This window comes from Rousettus aegyptiacus, unplaced genomic scaffold, assembly GCF_014176215.1.
Source record: "Rousettus aegyptiacus isolate mRouAeg1 unplaced genomic scaffold, mRouAeg1.p scaffold_m13_p_9, whole genome shotgun sequence".
Taxonomy (NCBI): domain Eukaryota; kingdom Metazoa; phylum Chordata; class Mammalia; order Chiroptera; family Pteropodidae; genus Rousettus; species Rousettus aegyptiacus.
This window is the reverse complement of record NW_023416312.1, coordinates 28,191,546-28,202,258: the sequence shown is the minus strand read 5'-3', so window position 1 is coordinate 28,202,258 and position 10,713 is coordinate 28,191,546. Positions and strand designations below refer to the sequence as shown.

The 10,713-nt window shown below is 37.4% G+C and overlaps 1 protein-coding gene across 1 annotated transcript; it reads right to left on the bottom strand.

Annotated features, from left to right (window-relative positions):
• Positions 1–8,309: 8,309 nt before the first annotated feature.
• Positions 8,310–8,882, bottom strand: DUSP21 (dual specificity phosphatase 21). The gene has a single exon (XM_016166652.2). The coding sequence runs from the start codon at positions 8,880–8,882 to the stop codon at positions 8,310–8,312; it is 573 nt and encodes a 190-aa protein (XP_016022138.1).
• Between the last annotated feature and the right edge of the window lie 1,831 nt (positions 8,883–10,713).

The window sequence follows — 10,713 nt, the reverse complement described above, 5'->3', positions numbered from 1 at the left end:
ATAAAGTGTGCTAAATTCTGTATCTCAAAAGTGAAATTCAAAATATGCTATTTCACTCTGGACCCATCAATTAAATAAAAATAAAGAAAGCTTTTGAAAAACCAAAAGTCTATACTGGGTAATACATTTACTGTATCAATTCAGGAAATAGAAAAGTGTAGTGAAAAGTACAAGTTTCCCCTTCTTCCAGGTAGCTGCTTTCAACCAATAGAATAAAATATGTTCTAAAACAATGGAGATTAAAACCAAACTGAAAATAAAGAAACTAGCAGAGAAATACTAATTAATAAGTCACAGAACAAAGTGGCGTAAAACTAAAGATTTCAGATTTTTAAAATGTAAATCCCCTATTAAAAGACTTGATTAAGTAAAAGAAATTTACATATAATCTAGTTACAGGAGATTATACTATTAAAAAATGGAATAATATATTATGAAGCAAAAAAGAGACAAAAGGCATATTAGACAAATACAGACCAAAAAAAAAAAGGTGGGGGAGGAGTTGGCAATATTAGAGCATCAAGACAAAAAATCAGACAAAGAGTTAATTTTATATTTTATTATACCATCAAAATACATAAAGAAAAAATATTAGAAATTGTATTGGGGTTGTCCAGAGAAACATAACAAATAGCATATAATATGGATATGTGTGTGTGTGCATGCACACACACGTGCACATACCTCAGAGATATTGTGGCTTCTAGACCACCATGATAAAGCAAGTATTGCAATAAAATGAGTCATAATCTTTTTGCTGGTGGAGGGTCTAGCTTTGAATTTGTAAAAAAATGCAACACCTGTAAAGCGCAATGAAGCGAAGCACAATAAAATGAAATATGCCTGTACATATTTAGAAAGAGACAGAAAGAGAGAGAGATTTATTGGAAGGAATTGGCTCTTATCATTGTGGGGGCTATCAAGTCCAAAATCTGTTTATCTGTAGAGCAGGCAAACAGGCTAGAAATTCAGATAAGAGTTGATGCTGCAGTCTTGAGTCGGATCTTCAGGGCAGGCCAGCAACCTAAAAACTCAGGCTGTCTGTGTTGAAGTCCTAAGGAAAAATTGCTTCTTCTTCAGGAAACCTCGGTCTTTGTTTTTAAAGCCTTCAACACATTGGAGGAGGCCTACCCACACAATGTAGGGTAATCTGCTTTACTTAGAGGCAACTGACTATAAACGTTAATCACATCCACAAATACCTTCACAACAATGTCTAGACTTGTGTCTGACCAAATAAATGGACACTGTAGCCTAGCCAACTTGACACATTAAATTAACCATCACAGAAATATAGGGAGAAATTAACAGGGAGACAATAACAATATAAAACTAATATACGTTTTAGTCTTGGGCATATCAAGCAGACTAAAAAGAAATATAAATATTAGAAATATGAATACTCCTAAGAATATATATAATATATTATGTATAATAAGAAACTATGTGAATATAATAGTGTGGAAGGCCTTTCTGAGAATGATACAGAACACAAAAGCCATAAAAAATATATCTGACTAAATAAAAATAATCTCTGCCTGGCAAATTCATTCTAAACAAAGTCAAAAGACAAATGAATTGAAGAAAATATTTTAAATTCTAATCACAGACAAATGTCTCATTTATCTAAGAGATCTTACAAATCAGTAAGAAAAAACTAGCAATCTAATAAAAAATTGATATGAGCAGCCAATTCAGAGAAAGGAAAATACGAATGGGTTTTAAGAGAATAAAAGATGCTAGTACTTAGCTATAATGAGAGACATGCAAATTAAAAGTAAATGGAGATACCATTTATTCACTGGTCAGAATGGCAAAGATAAGGAAGGAAGTGTGTTGATATGCAGTGCTGCTGAGTCTGTGGGAAAGCAGGCACTTTCTGATGTTGCTGCTAGGTGTTGATAACATCTATAGGAATTTATTTGGCAATGTTTATCAAAATTTCAAATTATGAAATTAAACCCTGTGAAGTAATAGAAAATGTATATACTATTGGTCTCTGCCCCTGGTGTCTGGCTCGGAGCTCCTAAAACCCTTGTAATTTCCTAAGTGATAAGAGTACCAGGAGCATTTCTTGTTCTAACATTTGTCTTTGACTTGTCCCTGACACAGGACTCTTGAAACCTTGTAAATTCCAAAGTAATAAGAGCACTAGGAGCATCTTTTGTTATAATGAGATGACTCTGGGTAGGCTCCTGGATGGTTCTTGCCAGAAAGACCAAGCCATGATTAGGGGCTTGGAATTTTCAGCCCCACCCTCATGCCCTACTTCTCCAGAAATGGGAGGGGGCCTAGAAAGGAGTTAATAATTGATCGTGCCTCTGTGAGGAAGCTTCCATGAAGTCCCAATTGCTCAGGATTCAGGGAGTTTCTAGGTGGGGGAATACATTCAAATCAGAAGGGTGACACACCCCCAACTAGGGGGACAGAAGCTCCTACACTCGGGACTCTACCAGACTTCACATTATGTATCTCTTCACCTAGCTGTTCATCTGTATCCTTTATCATTTCCTTTAATAAACTGGTAATCGTGTTTTCCTGAATTTTTTCAACTGCCCTAGCAAATTAATCAAACCTGAAGATGGAGTAATGGGAACCTGCGATTCATAGACAAATTGGAACAGAAGTTATGGGTAACCTGGGGACTTACTACTTGCAATTGGCATCAGAAGCAGGGTGGAAAAGTCTTATAGAACTGGACCCTTAATTTGTGGGATCTGACAATATCTCCAGAAAGCTAGGATCAGAACTGAATTAAATTGTAGAATATCCAGCTAGTGCTGGAGAGAATTGCTGGGTGTGGAGAAAAACCTCCTCACATTTGGTGTCAGAAGTAAAGTTAATGTAGTAGTTGTGTGAGTAGTAAAGGAGACATGCAGTTGGCAGACTAGGTTTTCTGGAACACAGACCTACTATTTCAATAATGCCCAATGGATATTTTTGCACATAAATAAAATAATTTATGTACATAAATTTAACTACAAATTTATTTACTGTGGTATCATTTGTAATAGCAAAATTCTGGCAACAACCTAAATGTCCATCAATAAGGGGCACGTTAAATAAATTATGATATTTCCGCACAATGGAATACTATGCAGTTGTAAAAAATGAATGGGAATGTTCTCTTTTACTGACTTAACATAATCTGTAAGATGTATTATTTTTAAAAAACCAAGGTAAAGAACAGTGCATAAAGTATGCTCTACTTATGGAAAAATGAAGGAAAAAAATCATATGTAATTCCTTGTAGATGCAAAAAATGATATCTTAGAAGGATACAGGAGAAACTAATAATATTGGCTGCCTTTGAGGAGGGAAACTGATTGGCCAGAGGACAGAAGTAAGGAGACTTTCACTCTATATACTCTTATGTACCATTTGAATGCTAGTCACAAGTATATTACCTATGCAAACATTAAATGTTTTTAAATAGTAAAATATGATAAAACATAAAATAAAAAATATATAAACTTAGAATCCTACCAATATATAATACATTTTCACTGTTTAAGAGACAGCTAATGAGAACATCTCAATTCTGTAAAGCAAAAATTATACAGGCCACATTTCTTTGACCATTTGTGTAATAAAGCTAAAAATTACTGCAAACTCTAACTGTCCTCAGCACAGGCCCCAGTCCTGCCTAAACTCGGAGCCTCTAGAGTTCAATCAAATTTATCACAGAGGCCTTCTAACTTGGTCAAGTCCTATGCTCATTTTTTATTCCTTCACCGGAGAGAGACTAATGAAAAAGGAAGCCAATCATTAGTCCAGATTCTAACGCTGTTGAGTCCTATTTCAGACAGTCTTGTTAAATATGCTTTCTGAACATAGCTGTGTGACTGAGACATCAATCCATCTCCCCAGATGGAGAGGACTTGGCAGGGAGTCTGGCCCAGGCACTAAAAACTTGCTATAAAATTCATATTTTCACTGCCTCCTCTCTCCTTATCAGGCATTTCCCACAAGGTGATCAAAAAGCCACCTCCCCACCTGCCTATATCTCATTAATAGGGGAATAGTGAAAGTATATGGGAAAGAGACACTCAGGAAGCTGGAGGTGAGTTCTCAAGTATCCCCAGGTAGATGTATCCTCTTATTAGATACCTTTACCTCTTTACCAGAACAGTGTAGATCAGCATGGATGATCATGTGATGTCACAGATGTCTCATTGGTAACAACAGATAGGATGCTAAATATTTTAGCAGGTAAAAATTGTTTTAAAATTTGAATTGTAAAGAATTGAATGAGTGTGTGTGTTTTAGTACATTCAATTACAATTTTCTAACATTATGAGCCTTTGGAATTAAGTTATACAAGCTTCAGAAATATGGTTAATACTTTCCTGATCAAGTTTCAGACATTCTGGGTAGATGATCTTTTATTTAAATGTTTGTATATAAACATATATAATGTGTATTTTATTTTTGCTTTTTCAGTCCTTCAATACCTGGTTAAACAATTTATATTAGATTTTTCTCTCATAAAATAACTATCATGGTTTTTTGTTTTCTCCATTCAGCCTTGACTAGTACACAAGAAAATAGTAATTCCAATTAAATCTTAATGAGAATATTTTAAAAACTCATGATGACTATTAAAATGATTAATTCAGAAAAAGAAAGAAAAAAGAAAGAAAGAAAGAAGAAAGAAAGAAAGAAAGAAAGAAAGAAAGAAAGAAAAGAAAGAAAGAAAGAAAGAAAGAAAGAAAGAAAGAAAGAAAGAAAGAAGAAAAAGAAAGAAAGAAAGAAAGGAGGAAAGAAAGAAAGAATCTAACAACAACGACAATAACAAAAGCTCTGAAAAAGAAGCATAACTACAGAGGGGAGGAGAATGTCATTGCTCTAACAAATGTTTCAGTGAAATGAAGCAGCACAAATTTTAAAGAATATTATACCGGCACTGGAAAAGAAACACTGTAATAAACCAGAAGGAACAAAAGCAGACACAAACATTTAGAGTGGTTTTGCAACATCTCGAAATTATTTTTAAAAATTAAAAATTATATTTAAAAATTAAATAACTCCAATTTATACTATATACCAAAGTTAATTCGGGATAGATTTAAGAGTTACATGTCCTATAATGTAATAATTGCTTGAAACATGGGTCATTAATGACTGCTAATTCCTTTGTATGGAAGCAAGAAACAGGATATTCAATGGTGCAAAAGTATCACACACACCCAGACACACACTCCAGATGTTAAAGTTTCAAAATCCAGTATCTGGTGATCACCTTAACTAAGTGATCAAACTTAGTATAACTGCGAAGGGAATGAAGAGACATTTGTGCCTTCTGATGGAATGTGACATGACATCACTTTTGAAGTATTCTAGCGAAAAACATTTAATCCAAATCTATTCAAAATTCTAGGCCAAACTTCCAATTAAAAAAAAAAATGCAGGTGATAAAGGAACAAGCAAAAAAAGAAAATAGTATGAGAAAACAATTGGACAAATCCAGAGTGCTGGACATCATACCACAAAATTGTTCTAGATGCATCAAAAAGACAATGTTGGGGCGGGGGGTGAAGAGCAGAGAGGCATTATTCTAGATTAAAAGAAATACAATAATGAAATACAGTGTGTGACCTTGATTAGACCCTGTTTGGGGAAGAAAATAGCTATAAAAGACATTTCAAGTTTAAGTGGGAAATTTTAAATATGAACTGAGTATGAGGGAATTTTTATTACTTAATTGGCTGAGATTTGAGAATGATATAATATGTAGGAGAATGTCCTTATTCTTAGGTGATGCATTTTTAAATATTCAAGGGTGAAGTGACATGGTATCTACAACTTACTTCCAAATGTGTGAGAAAAAATATTATATTAAAAGAGAGAAAGCAAATATGTCAAAAGGCCAACAACTGATTAACCTAAGTGGAGCCAATATGAGTGCTCATTGCGCTATATTCTTTTAACTTCCTGGATGCTTGACAATTTTCAAATTGAAAAATTGGGGGGAAAGTTTAAATGTGAAAGAATTAACTTAAGAGAAAATAATAGTTAACATCTTTATGATTATTCAATGGAGAAAACCTTTAAAGTATTATTCAGAAGCAAAAACCATTCAGTGAAAGACTCATAGATTTAACTACTTACAAAGTAAAACTTTTGAATCTCAAACAAGGACCATAAACAAATGGCACATGATAAACAGGAAAATATACACAATATATTTGACAATAAAAGTTGAATGTCCTTATTCTATATTTTGGTTTTTACAACTGAAAAGAAAAAATAAAAGATTTACACTCCGAGAAAACTGACTATAGGCATGAAAAAAGGTAACATCTTGTATGATTCCATTTTTGCGACATTCTGTTAAAAACAGGTCCATGGGAACAAGGAACAGACCAGCTTTTGGCCAGGATTGATATGGAGCTAGAGTTTGATGACAAAGAGGATGCATGAGGGAAATTTTTGGAGTCCCATAATTGCTCTGTGTGCTAATTGTGGCAGTGGTTACACGAATCTATGCATGTGTTAACACATATAGAATTGTATGTACAAAGAGAGTTAGTTCTATGGTCTGTTAATTTATGTATTAAAAACAAACAAAAAGAAAATACACACACATACATATCCCCAAATTTCGTTTAAAAAATACTTTAAAATTTCCATCTGGATTTCTGCCAGAAAGGCTACTTTGTGGGAGTTCTGTCATACCAGCCCTTGTATTCTATAAGCCTGTTCTTCCATCTGTAAAAGCGATCTGTCTAGAGAAGTAGTTTTCATAGCCCACTCCAACCCTGCTCCTCCACCTTCCAAACTGCATCCCTGGGCACTTCTTTTGTAGAAATGGGGGTGGGGTGGGTTTGGAAAGAAAGGGCATTCAGACTCCGCTGAGCTATGGACCCAGAGGTCTGCATCAACTGAAATAGACTATATATATATAGTCTAAAATCCTCTAGATTAGAACACCTAGTCCCCAGCCAGAACCAGGAATCTGGGCAGTTTGAACAATCCTGGATTCCAAGGCCTACTTCTGAGGCCCACTCACTTGTCCCTTTGGCAAATTCCCCTATATATCCTGATGAGTCATTGGGTGCTGGCTCTTAATGGTCAGCGGTTCTAGACAAGGCCTTTGGTGGTAGGGTGGGAGAGGGAGGCTGGAATTGTGCTTTTCAATTCTTACTTGCACATGGATTAAACATAATGACACAATGGGAATTCTGAAAAGGTAGACTCTGAAAGAAACTTAAGCCATTTTTTTTTACAGACAGAATGAGTTTTTGGAAGAGCAGTTTGTAGACAACAAAGGGCTGTGCATAGATGGGGAAAATGCCATTGTGAGGATGAATGTGCTGACCCCCACTCAGCAAGACCAATGAGTATCATTAAGAGCAAGAGCTGCCCTTTACTGTAGGCATGGAACCAGTTATGTACTAGGTCTCATGCTAAGGAATCTAAACCTTGCAACCATCTTGTGAGAGATGGGCTATCACTGCTTTGACAGGTGAGGAAACAGAGCCTCTGAGAGGCCCCAGATCACAATGGGAGGGGGTGTAAGAAGTGACAGTGTGTCCTGGCCAGCTGCTCCAGCCTTCCAAGCCAAAGTCCATGAGGGAAACTCCTGAGGTCTGGTGTCAGGTCTGTTCTCTTTCAGCATTCACCCTGGAGAAGGGAATTAATGTTCCTTTTCACACAGACTGGTGATAGTTGCCAAGGGCAACTTGAGACATTGCCATCTAATATGGCACTTGAAAAAATATTTTTAAACTTTATGTAGTGGAATGGTTGCTTTGAAAACTATTTTTCATGTAAATCCCATCTAGAAAACCAGAGTTGGACCACTGTGGTTGAAAGTAAGAACAGGGGTGGCCTGAGACTTCCCCAGGACTGCCAGGGCTCCCAGAGCACCCCATGAAAACCACCTATCCAGTAGGTGGCACTTACTGTGAGAAATGCGGGGAATGCCATGATGTCTAGAGCTCTGGCTTTGGGGTAGGAAGAACCAGGTGGGATTCTGGGGCACTCACTCCTGGGTTAGTCAGCATCTATCAGGGCCCTGATACAGGTCCATCTGAGCCCGGCACCACTTTCTCCACCCTCCTCTCTGGCCAGGCCCTAGCAGCCATGAGCATCTGCGCGCAAGATAAGAAACTGTCAGCATCTTATATTGAATGAATTTTATTCTTTAAAAATTAGACTTACTAAGCTAAAAACTCCAACAGCCCTCCCTTTTTGCTTGCCCTTCCAAAGGGTGTTTTTCTTCACTGAACAAAGTTCAGTGTCATGTTCAGTGTTGGTAGCATGCTCAAGATAGGTAGCAAATGTCGGGGGCTGGCTGACTTGGCTCACACAGACATCATCAAGTGGACCTCTTTTTCGTAGATGTCCGGGATCATACCCACTGGAGAATTGATCATATGCACGGTGTTCTTGCTAAATAATTTGAATTCATAGCGAATAAGCTGTTCCCAAAAGCCATTGTTGGGCCGGATGATGGGGCGGCACGATTTGGTCCATGTGTAGGCGTCCAGCAGCGACATGGAGCGGTACTTCATGAGGAAGGCAATGCAGAGGGCGGCGGAGCGGCTCACGCCCGCGGCGCAGTGCAACAGCGTGCGGCCCTGCTTCATTTCCACGCTGCGAATATGATCAGCGATGGGGTCAAAGAAATCATAAATGTGCGAGCTGGGAGAGTCAGCCACCGGTACCTTTAGGTATTGTATGCCCTCGTAGAATCTATTGATAACCTCCACTGAGACATTGATGACAGTAGTGATGCGATTACTAGATAACATGAGTTTGTTGTTGGCCCCCACCCCATTACTTATGTACAAGCTGCTGGTTATCTGGGAGAGGCCATGGATCAAGAAGGGCTGCCGGACAGCTGCAGCTGAGAGGGGACCTGGGCGTGTTGTCATCAAGGCGGCAGGACTGCGGGTATCTCTGGGCCAGTTTCAGGGCACCACTCCCGCCGGCGCTGGTGTGTTCAGGAAGCAGCCACACTGCAAAGCCTCTGGAGTAGGTCTGAGGGACAGTAGACAAGTCACTGGTCACCACCTCTCCCCCTCACCCCTACTGTCACAATCCCCTACTGCCCAGCCCACTGGTTTCCATGGCAATGGCAGCTTGCCACAAGGAAGATTTGGCCTCCCAGCCAGGCCTTTAAGAGAAACCTCAGATCTCTTTTCTTTTTTCTTTCTTCACAGTTGTTTATTTTTCCAAGCCCTATTTTTTATGTCTCGATGTTTTAAAGTGTTCTGTTATCAGATACCTATTTTACATTTCAATTATTGGACCGCATTCCTTCTTTCTTTCTATTTAGATATACAAACACAATATTTGTAAATGCATTTATTTTATTGGTGGTGTGGAACAGGGTTTACACTTTTTCTACAAAGTAGCAGTATTATATTTTAAGTTGGGGAACATCATTTGGCTCATGCGATATGTTAATGTTCATAAACTTCCAGTGAAATATGGGTTTGGCTGGGTTTGGTGGGCCTGCCTGATACTCCTTTGTTGATTGTAGCCATAGAATTATGCTCCTTCTTACAGACATATCAGGACTTGTTTTAAGGGAACATTGCTAACTGATACATACAACTCTTTACCTATGGTGAGTTGGCCTGTGGTGGACAATTGTGACTAATTTAGCTGTGTCACAGTCCATTTGTGCATATGGCACAAATGATTTATCACTTGATTCTACTTTACTTCCTGAAACAACAGTTCAAATTATCTTGTCTACTTTCCTGAAAAAGAATGCCCACATGCTGTGTAAACTACAAGTCATTTTGACCACTACTAAAGGCCTCTTCCTAATAATGTTAAAAATTCTGGAACAAGTCAATGGTACATCATAATTGGGCTTAGAATAGATTTTTAAAAGTTACCCGAGATTTGCATTTCCTCTCAGCTAAGATTTTTGTAGAATTTGAAGATTCAAAAGAATTATAACCTAAAACAATTTTTTTCACAGAGCAGCTAATAGCTGTGTTACTTCACACTCACTCCTCATCATTTTGGGTTGTGTACAAAGGTGTACTGTGACTATGAGCAAGGATTAAATAGATGCCAGCCTGTTTATGAATGATCAAGAAAATGATAACCTGAGAAGACAACACGCTTTTCTTTTTCTCAGTTGTCATAATCAGATTATTTTTGCATTACTTAAACAGTCCCCACAAATCTATCTGGGAGAAAACAAAACACAAATACTATATAATGTATAGAAATTCATCTATTGGGGAGAGTTCAATTGGGCTAAAATTATTTTAAAAGGTTTAGTCCAACATTTGAGATATGGCATCATGAGGAACTTTGTAATCTGTGGACTAATGTGGAACCCCTAAAAGAGTGTTAGAGTCTAGTTATAAGTATACACTTCTTAAACTTTAAAAATGTAGTAAAATTAACCAAAATAATTTCACCCACTATTCTCAAAGACAAGCATGACTTATGTTAAATAGATGTATGTGTTTATTCTTTCAGCCAATATTTTGTGATGCCCTTTCATCTGAGGGATGTTGAAGGTCATAAAACTCCACAATGGGGCTTTTCCTGAGTAGATAATTTGGCCTTTCTTCCTCCTGAGTTTGGAAACAGGTCCCTTTCAGACTCCCACCTGTCTTTACTTTTCCTTATTATTTAGGGAAGATGTATAAGGGACTTGCCCAAGAACACACTCTCTTCCTGCCTCTGGGAAAATACCCTGATGTCAATAACTAGATAATGTTCAGATTTCTCAAT

Coding starts and splice junctions, on each gene's coding strand:
- DUSP21 (XM_016166652.2), bottom strand. CDS start 8,882: ATGACAACACGCCCAGGTCCCCTCTCAGCTGCAGCTGTCCGGCAGCCC.